The sequence below is a fragment of the Patella vulgata genome, chromosome 3 (genome assembly GCF_932274485.2).
Source record: "Patella vulgata chromosome 3, xgPatVulg1.2, whole genome shotgun sequence".
Taxonomy (NCBI): domain Eukaryota; kingdom Metazoa; phylum Mollusca; class Gastropoda; family Patellidae; genus Patella; species Patella vulgata.
This window is the reverse complement of record NC_065881.2, coordinates 66438362-66460230: the sequence shown is the minus strand read 5'-3', so window position 1 is coordinate 66460230 and position 21869 is coordinate 66438362. Positions and strand designations below refer to the sequence as shown.

General features: G+C 34.2%; 1 protein-coding gene across 1 annotated transcript; it reads right to left on the bottom strand.

The window, feature by feature from the left end:
* Nucleotides 1-4609: 4609 nt before the first annotated feature.
* On the bottom strand, nt 4610-21492 carry LOC126815140 (M-phase inducer phosphatase 3-like). Its single transcript, XM_050540680.1, has 4 exons — nt 21214-21492; nt 20940-21064; nt 20601-20706; nt 4610-4618 (listed from the first exon to the last, which is right to left on the bottom strand). Exons 1-4 carry the CDS (start codon nt 21490-21492, stop codon nt 4610-4612), a joined length of 519 nt encoding a protein of 172 aa, XP_050396637.1.
* Nucleotides 21493-21869: the final 377 nt, after the last annotated feature.

Sequence of the window (21869 nt, the reverse complement as noted above, 5' to 3'; positions counted from 1 at the left end):
CGACTGCATTTCCGGCTGTTTATTTTTCAAAATGCGCTTAATGCCTGAAATACTGCCAGACTGTATTTCCGACAGTCTGTTTTTTCAAAAATTTCTGGAGGAGTTTTGTCTTCAGTGGTTTGTTTGTACATGGTGTGGTTCTCCTGCGCCCACTTTTAGTGTGTCTTCTATAATAAATTCCTACCAGCTGTTTTAATAACCCAATGCATTATTTAATATATCATGGCTGTCCCCAAAATATAATTACATTAGGATATTGTATCTATAGTAAAAAAAAAATGAGTAATTTGTGGAAATAATGATATCAACAAATATTGGACAAGATTGTTTGTCCTATTGTCTTTCTATCACGTCCGCGCTTTTAATGATACATCTCATTTAAGTACATGTATTAGTTTCTATACAGTTGACATTCTGCTTGCGTCTTGCAGGTAAGAAAATATTTCTTCATAACAATTTTCGCGTATATTGGCAGAAATAATGGCCGAATTTTTGACCAATGAATTTTTCTTTGATTAGCCAACAAACTGAACTCGGAGAGGTCTTGGTATTTGGCTTGTATATTGTGTAGCTTGCCACCCGTTCAATTCTTTTAATATCTTAACAGATGAGAGATTTTGAAATTATCGCTCTACAATTTCGACTTTTCTAAATATATTCGATGCCATTAGCATGCGGGATTACAAAAAGTGAACTTTTGTAAGACAAACTAGTCTGGGGGTATTTGTTTTCACTTTGCAAGAAAGTTGTGAATTAATAGAAAAGCAAAATAATTGATCCAGAACAAATACTTTCATATTCCAGTGGATTTCATTGTATAATACGGATTCCTTAATGCTGAAGCAATCCAGCGTTCACGAATAAATGGAAAACACAGAATACATTTCACCTGATTTATTACTATTAAAGAGTTTTGTTTGATTCATATTTACAAAATAAATTATAACAGAACAACAATATATACAGTAAAATCAATTTCAAACATAACAAATTTATATAAATAACAATAACAGTTTAAAACCTAACAACACGTGACATTGTTTTACTTTTTCCTCTTGTTTTCTCTCGTTCCGTCTGTGATTTGGTTACGGTGCGAATATGATGTAATTCTGATCTGTAATCTTCATGTAGCATCGGAACATAACTAGGTGGATGGCACAAATCCTAAAATATATAATTGTGAAGATTGTAAAAAAAAGGAACTTGAAAAAAGCTCATCGATATTATTAAGCAGCGTATTTCCGTTTTCAGAGCCGTTTAGCATTTGCTTTAAATGTAGGTAGACATATACTCTCTCAGATCGCTAAATATCTTACACCATAGAATGACATCGAGATGATAAATATTGAAGGAATTAGTATTTATCTAAATTGAAACTTCTCCTTAATTTGAGTTACGTCAATTTAAGTAGATAATTGAATTGTTAAAAATGTACCTGATTATGTTCGTAGAAGGCTTTGTAGCCTCCGTGTAGAATATAGACTTCTGGGTAGTATAATCTTGGATAGTTTTGAGAGTTTAACACACGATCTTGTGATCTCATGTAGCGTAATCTGAAAGAAACAGTTTATTTCACAATTTAGCAGGTTTATCAATGCAAGGCCTAGCTTTGTTGAGATAATTCAAATTGAAAAGAATTATATAGAAATTCCAATGATTTTGAATAGAACATTGGGTTTATAATATATACTTACAATGTAGGGGCCCTCTGGGATGAAAATTCACAATGGAAGATAAGAATCTGGGGTCTGCCTTTTTCTGATCGTTGTAATAATACATCAATAGACTGTTTGGTATAAATATTAACTGCGCCTTGAATGTGTCCTCCGTTATATTCATATGGATATCTACAGTCGATGATTGTGAAACTATTATGAAATTGGTTATACTCTCCGCCGAATAGATCTGTAAGCTGTAAAATAAAGTAAATGAATATTGGATACACATATTGTAAAGTTTACGAAATGAAGTGTTTTTGTCACTTCGGAAACAACAACATCTTTACTATTCTTCAACCATTTCCTGAAGATAAAGGTTTATTGAGACAGACGTCAAGATAACTTGGTCAATTAGTTTTAATCACTTACTGTTTGAGGTGTGATTGATTTGAGATCTTTATGTTTACCACATATAACAGGAAGAGTGTATGGTCTGCTACAATCAGCTATCGATTCTCCACTGTCTGATAATCTTTCTACGGCTAATTTAATACGATCAACATCTATATCCTGCATTTCTTCTTCTACAACATGCACTGGTCTATTATCTTTTGTTAATCGATTTGGGACTAGGCAGTTTGATTTACGCATTAAAGTAGGCGACGACTTCATTTCACTTTCTTCCATGCATCTCCGCATGTTCAAAGATAAACTACGGCGAGGACCTTCTGGTTTTCGAAGCTTAAACTGAAATAGAAGGAAAACATGATTGTGTCGTTAACGAAAATAAACACACTTACAAAGTCAGTGTAATTAAAACCAAATTAATATACTTATAACAAAACAATAAATATTCTTACTTCAACATCCATGTTTTAACGAGAAAAATGTATTACACAAGCAGGAGACCGAAGACAAGATACGAAATAAAACATTATGGTATCACACGTAATATATACTGATACCCGAACAATCAATGAGTGAATTAAATCATCATTGATCATTGAATAACAATCGATTATTGATTACTTATGATTGATTTGTGGCCTATTACTGATTGTTTATCACTTATCAATGAGCACCAATCGCTAAGTGATTGATAATGTGCATATGAACTGTCTTAACGAATAATGAAGAGATCTATTTTTTTAGTTTTTGTAAATACGTTTACTTTGATCACTTAGGTATTTCTTGATTTCATTTCAAACAGCCAGTTAAGACTACTTATAAAGATTGCATGTGCCAGAATTTATATTCGAAATGATCTTTCATGTTGTATCGGATTGTACGAAAAATCACGTTTTAGTCATGATCATATTATTAAAGATGTATTATGTAAGATTTAGTTTAGTTAAAAAGCTGATAAATATTCATTCACTATGATTCACGCACTCCTTTCGATTGACACTTATCTCTGGTATGATAAACTAGTGATTTGTCGACAGGCGCTATCTGGTAAGCTCTATTTATCTCGACGCTCAGTGCCTGAAATACTGCCAGGTCTACTTTTCAAATTTTTGGGGGCTTCGTTGAGGTTCCAAAGTCTGTTCGCAGTTCTGACACTCTCCTCTCTGGGAATATAATTTCTAGTCTTAGCCCTGTAGATCCTTTAAAGAGTTTCCTCCCATGTGACAGGCTATACTTAATTTACCTAGCAGACATTTTGCCATTTTCCACTTGTTCGCTCTGCACGTGGTGCGTTTAATTATTTGATATGGTTAGTATTTACCATAAACATTTTGATGTACCTTCGACCGGAAGTCTAGAGTAGGCCTATTGCAATTGAGAAAATTAGTATAACACGGACGTTCTGCTATAAATATATTTTACTTATGATAAAGTAATGATGGACACGTTTGGCAAATATTCCCCCGTTTTTCGATGTTTGTCACCCTTATATAGTGTAAGTCTGCTTTCATTTCGAAGGGAATCTGTATCATTACAGGCCAGGGACTGTACAGCAAAGTGGACGCCTGCGATTAGCACTGGGTTCATTTGCTTGAATGACTATGTATATTATGCGTCTTGTCGCGGTTTTGTCTTCAGGGGTTTGTTTGTGCATGGCGTGTAGGCCGCATTCCATGGGCACAAATTGTCGTTGCAAAAACATTTTCGTTCCTACAAATTCAGTCTAGAAGAAATTTTGTCAGTGTATTGTTCATATAGAGATATTCGTTTGTTGTAATGTTCCCCAAAAAATTCCATAGTTCTTCGGTGATATTCTTCGTTGAAATCCGGACTATTTATTGATAGTAAAATTCATAGTGCGCGAGGTCACTGGACAGAATTCAGCGTTTGTCGCCGCGTCACGTGATCGTTTTTTCCACAATCGACCAATCACGTTATTGTCTACATTCGCGTGCGTTGTTGGTAAACACAAAATGGCGTGCTTCACGAGGAACACATTGCAGTTATACATGTAGAAGCTACACTAAATGGCGACAAAGGCTCAATTAACTTGTATTGTTCACTTAGACAGTGTTAATAAGGGAAGTGCAGAACCCTTTACAAACACAAGGTGAGATAAATGTCGTGAGGTAGCTATAGACTGGTTTCAATTGGATGGAAATGACCAATCCATTGCAGCATTTTTCGATACAAATGGATATTTTATTACGAAGGATATTATATTGAAGATACAATCGGCAGTGGTTTTGGTTTCATCCAACGTTTTATAGATATTTTAAGAACAAAACAGTTAAATGATGCGAGAAAGAAAGAGAGTGACTCAGTGATAAGGCAGCGTCTACATTCAGTCCAACCGAAACTAAACTGTCACGACATACATTCAGACTATTAGTATTACTGTGATGTGGTCATAATATATTTTACCAAACATTATTTAACAACTTACTATTAGTATATTAATCATTCGACAAAAATAGCAATTCACTCATAACATGATATTTTAAACACGGTTTCACCAAACCTTCAACAAGATATGACCACTTCTATTCCAACTAGTAGAAGTAATAAATAAATGTAATAAATAAAGGTGCATTATATATAGGCTACAGACCATAAGTCCAGAAAAATTTGTGAATGAAAGAATTGAATATAACCATCCAAGTCAACCCAGAACATTGCATGCTGTGATTCAAAAGAAAGAGGGGAATTATACTAATTAATCAAAGTTTTTGATAATCCCTAATTAAGTCTTTCACACCCCACTGATAAAGTAACATGAGCTGAACATTAATGTCCAGTTGACATGGTTCCTTTTTATTTAAATTATTTGCTTGCATGTAAGGGTCTGTAGCAGAGGAAGTAAAACTTGGGGACTCGGAGAAAACTCACAAGGTTGAACAAGTGACCATAGTCCTTGTCACGTACAAGCAGAGAATTGAAATTAAGTCCTTGACGCAATGACAGACCTTATGATTTCATGTGTACATGTTAAACCATTCGCCACCCACCCTCCATATTAAATAGATGTCTTTGTAAATTATGTATGTTATAGTTATACAGTGTATTAAGTATTAAATGTCTACAGTGTTTTTAAATTTATGTATTAAAGAAATGTATATGAAAATATTATCTATTAAGAAATATTGGTATTTACATTATGCAATATTTATATTAATAAATATCATTTGATACATAATATATCAAAATTCAAATGTTCTTTTTGGCCATTATGACCCTAATGTTTTGACCGTTATGTAGTTTTGACCAAAATGTTTGACCGTTATGACCAAATACTTGAGCCATTTTGGTTTAGGGCCTTTATGTCCATAACCCCTACTACTAGGCCTAGTACTTCAACAAATTTAAAAACTAAAAGTGTGTCTCATTCACCCCTACTCCTTCATTAATATCACCAAAGGAATCACATCATGGTGCAGTACTTGTTACTACTTCATCAGAGTTAAAGAAGTCAGTTTTATCAGAGAGCTGTATAATTTGCAAGAAAAAATCCAAGTATGTTCGAGCGGGGGCCATACAAAAGAGGGACAATTTAGTCCAGTGCGAAATAAAAACAGCATTTTTATTATTTTATTTAAAGCACCAATAACACTTTTGCTGTTTTGATAAGTCCAGTGAAACAAATACCGGTAGCCTTATTCTAACTTCTAAATGAGTTAGTGTCTTACTCTTAGTGTAAATCCTCCATTAAATTGTATTTTATTTATCTTAGGTGATCAAAAATGTTTTTCAAATCAAAGGTAATTAGTTTTGGATTTGATCGACTACATGTACAGTATCTGTTATAATTGTTTAAAAAAATCAGAATATTTATTAATCAGAAGCAAGATTCCAACATTGAAAGTGTGTTTGGCACTTTTATCGATGATTACATGTAAACTATGTCGTAGGTGAGCCCCATATTGATGGGGGGGGGGGGGCATCTGGTTCATTCGCAATTGCAGACAAAACCCATTTTGAATTCATATATCTATTGTAAGCTTATACATTGTAGATGCAAAATTCTGAGCTAGTTCAAATTATTTTAGCATTTCTTCTTAATATTTCTGCAACTTTCTAAGTTTTCAACCTTTATTTCAAAATATGTTTTTTCATTCTTAATCTTAGCTATACACTAGCCTATCCATGATCATTATCAAGACAGCAGGCTAGACAGGTTTTAAGTATTTTGTTATGTAAAATGAATGATTTTATTAGAATTACACTTATAGAAGCAGTGACCTTGTTGCATTCTCTGTAATCTCCCTTGATATTAAGGCATTTTTCTAGTGAAATAGACCGGTCCAATATCCTTAATCAGTGTCGAAAAAACCTGACTGACTGCCACATTTTATGTCAGTGTGATCAAAATACCTTTTGTGGCTCTCATACACCACTTCTCTACACGGATGGGACGTTTTTGGGGTTCATTTGATCTCTGTTCGTCCCAACCGCGAGCGATTTGCAAGGTAAATCGTTCGCATGGCTTTGTTTACATATGCTCTAACCTGGCACTTGACCCCAGAATTTTTTACCGCAACCCCGCAAGCGAGACCGCTGATTGGCCAAATTTTAAATAGATGCGCAGGATCCAACTCACATCTACGCAAATATGGCTCCGCACTATAAAGAAATAAGTCATCGATTTATAGCCTATTTCGAGCTTGAACTATTAAATTGGCAGATTTTATTGGAGAACTTTGTTGACATATTGATTGCACGATTATTGATAGTCCGATTTGTATACCGGTTTAGCGGGAGCGAAGGTGACAAGATTTTCATCCCGAGAATACGGCCTAGTGGTTCTCCTGCGTCCACTTTTAGAGTGTCTTCTATAATAACTTTCTACCAGCTGTTTTAATAACCCAATGCATTATTTAATATATCGTAGCTGTCCCCAAAATATAATTACATTAGGATATTGTATCTATAGAAAAAAAAAGAGTAATTTGTGGAAATAATCATATCAAATTATATTGAACATGACGTTATGTCATTGTCTGTCCTATTGTCTTTCTATCACGTCCGCGCTTTTAATGATACATCTCATTTGAGTATTAGTTTCCGTACAGTTGACATTATGCTTGCGTTGGCAGGTAAGATAATATTTCTTCATAACAATTTTCACGTATATTGGCAGAAACAATGCGCGCATTTTTGACCAATGAATTTTTCTTTGATTAGCCAACAAACTGAACTCGGAGAGGTCTTGGTATTTGGCTTGTATATTGTGTAGCTTGCCACCCACCGGTCCGTTCAATTCTTTTAATATCTTAACAGGTGAGAGATTTTGAAATTATTTTCCAAATCACAGGGCGTATCTGAATAGATACCTGTTAATGGAAAACACAGAATACATGTCACCTGATCTATTACTATTCAAGAGTTTTGTTTGATTCGTATTTACAAAATAAATTACAACAGAACAACAATATATACAGTAAAATCAATTTCAAACATAACAAATTTATATAAATAACAATAACAGTTTAAAACCGAACAACACGTGACATTGTTTTACTTTTTCCTCTAGTTTTCTCTCGTTCCGTCTGTGATTTGGTTACGGTGCGAATATGATGTAATTCTGATTTGTAATCTTCATGTAGCATCGGAACATAACTAGGTGGATGGCACAAATCCTAAAATATATAATTGTGAAGATTGTAAAAAAAAAGGAACTTGAAAAAAGCTCATTGATATTATTAAGCAGCGTATTTCCGTTTTCAGAGCCGTTTAGCATTTGCTTTAAATGTAGGTAGACATATACTCTCTCAGATCGCTAAATATCTTACACCATAGAATGACATCGAGATGATAAATATTGAAGGAATTAGTATTTATCTAAATTGAAAATTCTCCTTAATTTGAGTTACGTCAATTTAAGCAGATAATTGAATTGTTAAAAATGTACCTGATTATGTTCGTAGAAGGCTTTGTAGCCTCCATGTAGAATATAGACTTCTGGGTAGTATAATCTTGGATAGTTTTGAGAGTTTAACACACGATCTTGTGATCTCATGTAGCGTAATCTGAAAGAAACAGTTTATTTCACAATTTAGCAGGTTTATCAATGCAAGGCCTAGCTTTGTTGAGATATTTCAAATTGAAAGAATTATTCTGTGTTTTATATAGAAATTCCAATGATTTCGAACAGAACATTGGGTTTATAATCTACTTACAATGTAGGGGCCCTCTGGGATGAAAATTCACAATGGAAGATAAGAATATGGGGTCTGCCTGTTTCTGATCGTTGTAATAATACATCAATAGACTGTTTGGTATAAATATTAACTGCGCCTTGAATGTGTCCTCCGTTATATTCATATGGATATCTACAGTCGATGATTGTGAAGCTATTATGAAATTGGTTATACTCTCCGCCGAATAGATCTGTAAGCTGTAAAATAAAGTAAATGAATATTGGATACACATATTGTAAAGTTTACGAAATGAAGTGTTTTTGTCACTTCGGAAACAACAACATCTTTACTATTCTTCAACCATTTCCTGAAGATAAAGGTTTATTGAGACAGACGTCAAGATAACTTGGTCAATTAGTTTTAATCACTTACTGTTTGAGGTGTGATTGATTTGAGATCTTTATGTTTACCACATATAGCAGGAAGAGTGTATGGTCTGCTATCAATTCTCCACTGTCTGATAATCTTTCTACGGCTAATTTAATACGATCAACATCTATATCCTGCATTTCTTCTTCTACAACATGCACTAGTCTATTATCTTTTGTTAATCGATTTGGGACTAGGCAGTTTGATTTACGCAATAAAGTAGGCGACGACTTCATTTCACTTTCTTCCATGCATCTCCGCATGTTCAAAGATAAACTACGGCGAGGAACTTCTGGTTTTCGAAGCTTAAACTGAAATAGAAGGAAAACATGATTGTGTCGTTAACGAAAATAAACACACTTACAAAGTCAGTGTAATTAAAACCAAATTAATATACTTATAACAAAACAATAAATATTCTTACTTCAACATCCATGTTTTAACGAGAAAAATGTATTACACAAGCAGGAGACTGAAGACAAGATACGAAATAAAACATTATGCTATCACACCTAATATATACTGATACCCGAACAATCAATGAGTGAATTAAATCATCATTGATCATTGAATAACAATCGATTATTGATTACTTATGATTGATTTGTGACCTATTACTGATTGTTTATCACTTATCAATGAGCACCAATCGCTAAGTGATTGATAATGTGCATATGAGCTGTCTTAACGAATAATGAAGAGATCTATTTTTTTAATTTTTGTAAATACGTTTACTTTGATCACTTAGGTATTTCTTGATTTCATTTCAAACAGCCAGTTAAGACTGCTTATAAAGATTGCATGTGCCAGAATTTATATTCGAAATGATCTTTCATGTTGTATCGGATTGTACGAAAAATCACGTTTTAGTCATGATCATATTATTAAAGATGTATTATGTAAGATTTAGTTTAGTTAAAAAGCTGATAAATATTCATTCACTATGATTCACGCACTCCTTTCGATTGACACTTATCTCTGGTATGATAAACTAGTGATTTGGCGACAGGCGCTATCTGGTAAGCTCTATTTATCTCGACGCTCAGTGCCTGAAATACTGCCAGGTCTACTTTTCAAATTTTCGGGGGCTTCGTTGAGGTTCGAAAGTCTGTTCGCAAGTCTGACACTCTCCTCTCTGGTCGGATTATTTTGTTGAAATGCGCTCAATGCCTGACATACTGCCAGACTGCATTTCCGACAGTCTGTTTTTCAAAAATTTCTGGAGGAGACCCTCCACCCCATACCCTTAGTTGAAGCTCGCGCCTTTGCCCACTTGACCTCGGACTTTTCATCAGCTTTTTTGCCCCTCCAACGACCGGCGGCTCGCGCCGCCACTGCATGTGACAGGCTATTCTTAATTTTCCTAGCAGACATTTTGCCATTTTCCACTTGTTCGTTCTACACGTGGTGCGTTTAATTATTTGATATGGTTAGTATTTACCATAAACATTTTGATGTACCCAAAACTGCTATGAAATTGCAAATTTGAGCCCTTTTCTGCAATTCTAGACCAAAAAGTCAACCAAAAAATACAAGAAGAGGGGAGAAAACAATCAAGGGAAAAAATGTCTATTTATAACTCGCACTACATTCGTCCATCATGAAATAAGGGAATATAATTACTAGTCTTAGCCCTGTAGATCCTTTAAAGAGTTTCCTCCCATGTGACAGGCCATACTTAATTTACCTAGCAGACATTTTGCCATTTTCCACTTGTTCGCTCTGCACGTGGTGCGTTTAATTATTTAATATGGTTAGTATTTACCATAAACATTTTGATGTACCTTCGACCGGAAGTCTAGAGTAGGCCTACTGCAATTGAGATAATTAGTATAACACGGACGTTCTGCTATAAATATATTTTACTTATGATAAAGTAATGATGGACACGTTTGGCAAATATTCCCCCGTTTTTCGATGTTTGTCACCCTTATATAGTGTAAGTCTGCTTTCATTTCGAAGGGAATCTGTATCATTACAGGCCAGGGACTGTACAACAAAGTGGACGCCTGCGATTAGCACTGGGTTCATTTGCTTGAATGACTATGTATATTATGCGTCTTGTCGCAGTTTTGTCTTCAGGGGTTTGTTTGTGCATGGCGTGGTTCTCCTGCGTCCACTTTTAGAGTGTCTTCTATAATAACTTTCTACCAGCTGTTTTAATAACCCAATGCATTATTTAATATATCGTAGCTGTCCCCAAAATATAATTACATTAGGATATTGTATCTATAGTAAAAAATAGAGTAATTTGTAGAAATAATGATATCAACAAATATTGAACATGACGTTATGTCATTGTTTGTCCTATTGTCTTTCTATCACGTCCGCGCTTTTAATGATACATCTCATTTGAGTATTAGTTTCCGTACAGTTGACGTTATGCTTGCGTTGGCAGGTAAGAAAATATTTCTTCATTACAATTTTCACGTATATTGGCAGAAATAATGGCCGAATTTTTGACCAATGAATTTTTCTTTGATTAGCCAACAAACTGAACTCGGAGAGGTCTTGGTATTTGGCTTGTATATTGTGTAGCTTGCCACCCGTTCAATTCTTTTAATATCTTAACAGATGAGAGATTTTGAAATTATCGCTCTACAATTTCGACTTTTCTAAATATATTCGATGCCATTAGCATGCGGGATTACAAAAAGTGAACTTTTGTAAGACAAACTACTCTGGGGGTATTTGTTTTCACTTTGCAAGAAAGTTGTGAATTAATAGAAACGCAAAATAATTGATCCAGAACAAATACTTTCATATTCCAGTGGATTTCATTGTATAATACGGATTCCTTAATGCTGAAGCAATCCAGCGTTCACGAATAAATGGAAAACACAGAATACATTTCACCTGATTTATTACTATTAAAGAGTTTTGTTTGATTCATATTTACAAAATAAATTATAACAGAACAACAATATATACAGTAAAATCAATTTCAAACATAACAAATTTATATAAATAACAATAACAGTTTAAAACCTAACAACACGTGACATTGTTTTACTTTTTCCTCTTGTTTTCTCTCGTTCCGTCTGTGATTTGGTTACGGTGCGAATATGATGTAATTCTGATCTGTAATCTTCATGTAGCATCGGAACATAACTAGGTGGATGGCACAAATCCTAAAATACATAATTGTGAAGATTGTAAAAAAAATGAACTTGAAAAAAGCTCATTGTTATTATTAAGCAGCGTATTTCCGTTTACTCACTCAGATCGCTAAATATCTTACACCATAGAATGACATCGAGATGATAAATATTGAAGGAATTAGGATTTATCTAAATTGAAACTTCTCCTTAATTTGAGTTACGTCAATTTAAGCAGATAATTGAATTGTTAAAAATGTAACTGATTATGTTCGTAGAAGGCTTTGTAGCCTCCGTGTAGAATATAGACTTCTGGGTAGTATAATCTTGGATAGTTTTGAGAGTTTAACACACGATCTTGTGATCTCATGTAGCGTAATCTGAAAGAAACAGTTTATTTCACAATTTAGCAGGTTTATCAATGCAAGGCCTAGCTTTGTTGAGATAATTCAAATTGAAAGAATTATATAGAAATTCCAATGATTTTGAATAGAACATTGGGTTTATAATATATACTTACAATGTAGGGGCCCTCTGGGATGAAAATTCACAATGGAAGATAACAATCTGGGGTCTGCCTGTTTCTGATCGTTGTAATAATACATCAATAGACTGTTTGGTATAAATATTAACTGCGCCTTGAATGTGTCCTCCGTTATATTCATATGGATATCTATAGTCGATGATTGTGAAGCTATTATGAAATTGGTTATACTCTCCGCCGAATAGATCTGTAAGCTGTAAAATAAAGTAAATGAAAATTGGATACACATATTGTAAAGTTTACGAAATGAAGTGTTTTTGTCACTTCGGAAACAACAACATCTTTACTATTCTTCAACCATTTCCTGAAGATAAAGGTTTATTGAGACAGACGTCAGGATAACTTGGTCAATTAGTTTTAATCACTTACTGTTTGAGGTGTGATTGATTTGAGATCTTTATGTTTACCACATATAGCAGGAAGAGTGTATGGTCTGCTATCAATTCTCCACTGTCTGATAATCTTTCTACGGCTAATTTAATACGATCAACATCTATATCCTGCATTTCTTCTTCTACAACATGCACTAGTCTATTATCTTTTGTTAATCGATTTGGGACTAGGCAGTTTGATTTACGCATTAAAGTAGGCGACGACTTCATTTCACTTTCTTCCATGCATCTCCGCATGTTCAAAGATAAACTACGGCGAGGACCTTCTGGTTTTCGAAGCTTAAACTGAAATAGAAGGAAAACATGATTTTGTCGTTAACGAAAGTAAACACACTTACAAAGTCAGTGTAATTAAAACCAAATTAATATACTTATAACAAAACAATAAATATTCTTACTTCAACATCCATGTTTTAACGAGAAAACTGTATTACACCTAATATATACTGATGCCCGTACAATCAATGAGTGAATTAAATCATCATTGATCATTGAATAACAATCGATTATTGATTACTTATGATTGATTTGCGACCTATTGCTGATTGTTTACCACTTGTCAATGAGCATCAATCGCTAAGTGATTGATAATGTGCATATGAACTGTCTTAACGAATAATGAAGATATTTATTTGTTTAGTTTTTGTAAATACGTTTACTTTGATCACTTATCAGGTATTTCACAAGCAGGAGACCTAAAGACAAGATACGAAATAAAACATATGCTATCACACCTAATATATACTGATACCCGTATAATCAATGAATCAATGAGTGAATTAAAAAATCATTGATCATTGAATAACAATCGATTATTGATTACTTATGATTGATTTGTGACCTATTACTGATTGTTTATCACTTATCAATGAGCACCAATCGCTAAGTGATTGATAATGTGCATATGAACTGTCTTAACGAATAATGAAGAGATCTATTTTTTTAGTTTTTGTAAATACGTTTACTTTGATCACTTATCAGGTATTTCTTGATTTCATTTCAAACAGCTAGTGAAGACTGCTTATAAAGATTGCATGTGACAGAATTTATATTGGAAATGATCTTTCATGTTGTATCGGATTGTACGAAAAATCACGTTTTAGTCGTGATCATATTATTAAAGGTGTATTATGTAAGATTTAGTTTAGTTAAAAAGCTGATAAATATTCATTCACTATGATTCACGCACTCCTTTCGATTGACACTTATCTCTAGTATGATAAACTAGTGATTTGGCGACAGGCGCTATCTGGTAAGCTCTATCTATCTCGACGATCAGTGCCTGAAATACTTTTCAAATTTTCGGGGGCTTCGTTGAGGTTCGCAAGTCTGTTCGCAAGTCTGACACTTTCCTCTCTGGTCGGATAAACTAGACCTGCAGGCGACAGGCGGTATCTGATCAACTCTATTTATCCCGACAATCGATGCCTGAATACTGTACGACTGCATTTCCGGCTGTTTTTTTTTTTCAAAATGCGCTCAATGCCTGAAATACTACCAGACTGCATTTCCGACAGTCTGTTTTTCAAAAATTTCTGGAGGAGACCCTCCACCCCATACCCCTAGTTGAAGCTCGCGCCTTTGCCCACTTAACCTTGGACTTTTCATCAGCTTTTTTGCCCCTCCAACGGCCGGCGGCTCGCTCCGCCACTGCATGTGACAGGCTATTCTTTATTTTCCTAGCAGACATTTTGCCATTTTCCACTTGTTCGTTCTACACGTGGTGCGTTTAATTATTTGGTATGGTTAGTACTTACCATAAACATTTTGATGTACCCAAAACTGCTATGAAATTGCAAATTTGAGCCCTTTTCTGCAATTCTAGACCAAAAAGTCAACCAAAAAATACAAGAAGAGGGGAGAAAACAATCAAGGGAAAAATGTCTATTTATAACTCGCACTACATTCGTCCATCATGAAATAAGGGAATATAATTACTAGTCTTAGCCCTGTAGATCCTTTAAAGAGTTTCCTCTCATGTGACAGGCTATACTTAATTTACCTAGCAGACATTTTGCCATTTTCCACTTGTTCGCTCTGCACGTGGTGCGTTTAATTATTTGATATGGTTAGTATTTACCATAAACATTTTGATGTACCTTCGACCGGAAGTCTAGAGTAGGCCTACGGCAATTGAGATAATTAGTATAACACGGACGTTCTGCTATAAATATATTTTACTTATGATAAAGTAATGATGGACACGTTTGGCAAATATTCCCCCGTTTTTCGATGTTTGTCACCCTTATATAGTGTAAGTCTGCTTTCATTTCGAAGGGAATCTGTATCATTACAGGCCTGGGCCCTGTTTCACGAAATCTTAACTAAAGATAAAATCCAAATTTTAGTAGATACTTCGGTTTTGATTGGCTAAGCACTAAAATCAATCTAATATTATCCAATCAGCAAAGTGGACGCCTGCGATTAGCACTGGGTTCATTTGCTTGAATGACTATGTATATTATGCGTCTTGTCGCGGTTTTGTCTTCAGGGGTTTGTTTGTGCATGGCGTGGTTCTCCTGCGTCCACTTTTAGAGTGTCTTCTATAATAACTTTCTACCAGCTGTTTTAATAACCCAATGCATTATTTAATATATCGTAGCTGTCCCCAAAATATAATTACATTAGGATATTGTATCTATAGTAAAAAAAAAAATGAGTAATTTGTGGAAATAATGATATCAACAAATATTGGACATGACGTTATGTCATTGTTTGTCCTATTGTCTTTCTATCACGTCTGCGCTTTTAATGATACAACTCATTTAAGTATGAGTATCCTTACAGTTGACATTCTGCTTGCGTCTTGCAGGTAAGAAAATATTTTTTCATAACAATTTCCACGTATATTGGCAGAAACAATGCGCGCATTTTTGACCAACGAATTTTTCTTTGATTAGCCAACAAATTGAACTCGGAGAGGTCTTGGTATCTGGCTTGTATATTGTTTATCGTGTCATCTACCGGTCCGTTCAATTCTTTTAATATCTTAACAGATGAGAGATTTTGAAATTATTTTCAAAATCACAGGGAGTATCTGAATAGATACCCGTTAATCGCTCTACAATTTCGATTTTTCTAAATATATTCGATGCCATTAGCATGCGGGATTACGAAAAGTGAACTTTTGTAAGACAAACTAGTCTGGAGGTACTTTGCAAGAAAGTTGTGAATTAATAGAAAAGCAAAATAATTGATCCAGAACAAATACTTTCATACATTCCAGTGGATTTCATTGTACAATACGGATTCCTTAATGCTGAAGCAATCCAGCGTTCACGAATAAATGGAAAACACAGAATACATTTCACCTGATTTATTACTTTTGAAGAGTTTTGTTTGATTCATATTTACAAAATAAATTATAACAGAACAACAATATATACAGTAAAATCAATTTCAAACATAACAAATTTATATAAATAACAATAACAGTTTAAAACCTAACAACACGTGACATTGTTTTACTTTTTCCTCTAGTTTTCTCTCGTTCCGTCTGTGATTTGGTTACGGTGCGAATATGATGTAATTCTGATCTGTAATCTTCATGTAGCATCGGAACATAACTAGGTGGATGGCACAAATCCTACAATATATAATTGTGAAGATTGTAAGCAGCGTATTTCCGTTTTCAGAGCCGTTTAGCATTTGCTTTAAATGTAGGTAGACATATACTCTCTCAGATCGCTAAATATCTTACACCATAGAATGACATCGAGATGACAAATATTGAAGGAATTAGTATTTATCTAAATTGAAACTTCTCCTTAATTTGAGTTACGTCAATTTAAGCAGATAATTGAATTGTTAAAAATTACCTGATTATGTTCGTAGCCTCCATGTAGAATATAGACTTCTGGGTAGTATAGTCTTGGATAGTTTTGAGAGTTTAACACACGATCTTGTGATCTCATGTAGCGTAATCTGAAAGAAACAGTTTATTTCACTATTTAGCAGGTTTATCAATGCAAGGCCTAGCTTTGTTGAGATATTTCAAATTGAAAGAATTATATAGAAATTCCAATGATTTTGAATAGAACATTGGGTTTATAATATATACTTACAATGTAGGGGCCCTCTGGGATGAAAATTCACAATGGAAGATAAGAATCTGAGGTCTTTATGTTTACCACATATAGCAGGAAGAGTGTATGGTCTGCTATCAATTCTCCACTGTCTGATAATCTTTCTACGGCTAATTTAATACGATCAACATCTATATCCTGCATTTCTTCTTCTACAACATGCACTAGTCTATTATCTTTTGTTAATCGATTTGGGACTAGGCAGTTTGATTTACGCATTAAAGTAGGCGACGACTTCATTTCACTTTCTTCCATGCATCTCCGCATGTTCAAAGATAAACTACGGCGAGGACCTTCTGGTTTTCGAAGCTTAAACTGAAATAGAAGGAAAACATGATTTTGTCGTTAACGAAAGTAAACACACTTACAAAGTCAGTGTAATTAAAACCAAATTAATATACTTATAACAAAACAATAAATATTCTTACTTCAACATCCATGTTTTAACGAGAAAACTGTATTACACCTAATATATACTGATGCCCGTACAATCAATGAGTGAATTAAATCATCATTGATCATTGAATAACAATCGATTATTGATTACTTATGATTGATTTGCGACCTATTGCTGATTGTTTACCACTTGTCAATGAGCATCAATCGCTAAGTGATTGATAATGTGCATATGAACTGTCTTAACGAATAATGAAGATATTTATTTGTTTAGTTTTTGTAAATACGTTTACTTTGATCACTTATCAGGTATTTCACAAGCAGGAGACCTAAAGACAAGATACGAAATAAAACATATGCTATCACACCTAATATATACTGATACCCGTATAATCAATGAATCAATGAGTGAATTAAAAAATCATTGATCATTGAATAACAATCGATTATTGATTACTTATGATTGATTTGTGACCTATTACTGATTGTTTATCACTTATCAATGAGCACCAATCGCTAAGTGATTGATAATGTGCATATGAACTGTCTTAACGAATAATGAAGAGATCTATTTTTTTAGTTTTTGTAAATACGTTTACTTTGATCACTTATCAGGTATTTCTTGATTTCATTTCAAACAGCTAGTGAAGACTGCTTATAAAGATTGCATGTGACAGAATTTATATTGGAAATGATCTTTCATGTTGTATCGGATTGTACGAAAAATCACGTTTTAGTCGTGATCATATTATTAAAGGTGTATTATGTAAGATTTAGTTTAGTTAAAAAGCTGATAAATATTCATTCACTATGATTCACGCACTCCTTTCGATTGACACTTATCTCTAGTATGATAAACTAGTGATTTGGCGACAGGCGCTATCTGGTAAGCTCTATCTATCTCGACGATCAGTGCCTGAAATACTTTTCAAATTTTCGGGGGCTTCGTTGAGGTTCGCAAGTCTGTTCGCAAGTCTGACACTTTCCTCTCTGGTCGGATAAACTAGACCTGCAGGCGACAGGCGGTATCTGATCAACTCTATTTATCCCGACAATCGATGCCTGAATACTGTACGACTGCATTTCCGGCTGTTTTTTTTTTTCAAAATGCGCTCAATGCCTGAAATACTACCAGACTGCATTTCCGACAGTCTGTTTTTCAAAAATTTCTGGAGGAGACCCTCCACCCCATACCCCTAGTTGAAGCTCGCGCCTTTGCCCACTTAACGTTGGACTTTTCATCAGCTTTTTTGCCCCTCCAACGACCGGCGGCTCGCTCCGCCACTGCATGTGACAGGCTATTCTTTATTTTCCTAGCAGACATTTTGCCATTTTCCACTTGTTCGTTCTACACGTGGTGCGTTTAATTATTTGGTATGGTTAGTACTTACCATAAACATTTTGATGTACCCAAAACTGCTATGAAATTGCAAATTTGAGCCCTTTTCTGCAATTCTAGACCAAAAAGTCAACCAAAAAATACAAGAAGAGGGGAGAAAACAATCAAGGGAAAAAATGTCTATTTATAACTCGCACTACATTCGTCCATCATGAAATAAGGGAATATAATTACTAGTCTTAGCCCTGTAGATCCTTTAAAGAGTTTCCTCTCATGTGACAGGCTATACTTAATTTACCTAGCAGACATTTTGCCATTTTCCACTTGTTCGCTCTGCACGTGGTGCGTTTAATTATTTGATATGGTTAGTATTTACCATAAACATTTTGATGTACCTTCGACCGGAAGTCTAGAGTAGGCCTACGGCAATTGAGATAATTAGTATAACACGGACGTTCTGCTATAAATATATTTTACTTATGATAAAGTAATGATGGACACGTTTGGCAAATATTCCCCCGTTTTTCGATGTTTGTCACCCTTATATAGTGTAAGTCTGCTTTCATTTCGAAGGGAATCTGTATCATTACAGGCCTGGGCCCTGTTTCACGAAATCTTAACTAAAGATAAAATCCAAATTTTAGTAGATACTTCGGTTTTGATTGGCTAAGCACTAAAATCAATCTAATATTATCCAATCAGCAAAGTGGACGCCTGCGATTAGCACTGGGTTCATTTGCTTGAATGACTATGTATATTATGCGTCTTGTCGCGGTTTTGTCTTCAGGGGTTTGTTTGTGCATGGCGTGGTTCTCCTGCGTCCACTTTTAGAGTGTCTTCTATAATAACTTTCTACCAGCTGTTTTAATAACCCAATGCATTATTTAATATATCGTAGCTGTCCCCAAAATATAATTACATTAGGATATTGTATCTATAGTAAAAAAAAAAATGAGTAATTTGTGGAAATAATGATATCAACAAATATTGGACATGACGTTATGTCATTGTTTGTCCTATTGTCTTTCTATCACGTCTGCGCTTTTAATGATACAACTCATTTAAGTATGAGTATCCTTACAGTTGACATTCTGCTTGCGTCTTGCAGGTAAGAAAATATTTTTTCATAACAATTTCCACGTATATTGGCAGAAACAATGCGCGCATTTTTGACCAACGAATTTTTCTTTGATTAGCCAACAAATTGAACTCGGAGAGGTCTTGGTATCTGGCTTGTATATTGTTTATCGTGTCATCTACCGGTCCGTTCAATTCTTTTAATATCTGAACAGATGAGAGATTTTGAAATTATTTTCAAAATCACAGGGAGTATCTGAATAGATACCCGTTAATCGCTCTACAATTTCGATTTTTCTAAATATATTCGATGCCATTAGCATGCGGGATTACGAAAAGTGAACTTTTGTAAGACAAACTAGTCTGGAGGTACTTTGCAAGAAAGTTGTGAATTAATAGAAAAGCAAAATAATTGATCCAGAACAAATACTTTCATACATTCCAGTGGATTTCATTGTACAATACGGATTCCTTAATGCTGAAGCAATCCAGCGTTCACGAATAAATGGAAAACACAGAATACATTTCACCTGATTTATTACTTTTGAAGAGTTTTGTTTGATTCATATTTACAAAATAAATTATAACAGAACAACAATATATACAGTAAAATCAATTTCAAACATAACAAATTTATATAAATAACAATAACAGTTTAAAACCTAACAACACGTGACATTGTTTTACTTTTTCCTCTAGTTTTCTCTCGTTCCGTCTGTGATTTGGTTACGGTGCGAATATGATGTAATTCTGATCTGTAATCTTCATGTAGCATCGGAACATAACTAGGTGGATGGCACAAATCCTACAATATATAATTGTGAAGATTGTAAGCAGCGTATTTCTGTTTTCAGAGCCGTTTAGCATTTGCTTTAAATGTAGGTAGACATATACTCTCTCAGATCGCTAAATATCTTACACCATAGAATGACATCGAGATGACAAATATTGAAGGAATTAGTATTTATCTAAATTGAAACTTCTCCTTAATTTGAGTTACGTCAATTTAAGCAGATAATTGAATTGTTAAAAATTACCTGATTATGTTCGTAGCCTCCATGTAGAATATAGACTTCTGGGTAGTATAGTCTTGGATAGTTTTGAGAGTTTAACACACGATCTTGTGATCTCATGTAGCGTAATCTGAAAGAAACAGTTTATTTCACTATTTAGCAGGTTTATCAATGCAAGGCCTAGCTTTGTTGAGATATTTCAAATTGAAAGAATTATATAGAAATTCCAATGATTTTGAATAGAACATTGGGTTTATAATATATACTTACAATGTAGGGGCCCTCTGGGATGAAAATTCACAATGGAAGATAAGAATCTGAGGTCTGCCTTTTTCTGATCGTTGTAATAATACATCAATAGACTGTTTGGTATAAATATTAACTGCGCCTTGAATGTGTCCTCCGTTATATTCATATGGATATCTACAGTCGATGATTGTGAAGCTAGTATGAAATTGGTTATACTCTCCGCCGAATAGATCTGTAAGCTGTAAAATAAAGTAAATGAATATTGGATACACATATTGTAAAGTTTTCGAAATGAAGTGTTTTTGTCACTTCGGAAACAACAACATCTTTACTATTCTTCAACCATTTCCTGAAGATAAAGGTTTATTGAGAGAGACGTCAAGATAACTTGGTCAATTAGTTTGAGGTGTATTGATTTGAGATCTTTATGTTTACCACATATAACAGGAAGTGTGTATGGTCTGCTACAATCAGCTATCAATTCTCCACTGTCTGATAATCTTTCTACGGCTAATTTAATACGATCAACATCTATATCCTGTATTTCTTCTTCTACAACATGCACTAGTCTATTATCTTTTGTTAATCGATTTGGGACTAGGCAGTATGATTTACCCATTAAAGTAGGCGACGACTTCATTTCACTTTCTTCCATGCATCTCCGCATGTTCAAAGATAAATGTATTACACAAGCAGGAGACCGAAGACAAGATTCGAAATAAAACATTATGCTATCACACGTAATATATACTGATACCCGAACAATCAATGAGTGAATTAAATCATCATTGATCATTGAATAACAATCGATTATTGATTACTTATGATTGATTTGTGACCTATTACTGATTGTTTATCACTTATCAATGAGTACCAATCGCTAAGTGATTGATAATGTGCATATGAACTATCTTAACGAATAATGAAGAGATCTATTTTTTTAGTTTTTGTAAATACGTTTACTTTGATCACTTAGGTATTTCTTGATTTCATTTCAAACAGCCATGTGCAGTTAAGACTGCTTATAAAGATTGCATGTGCCAG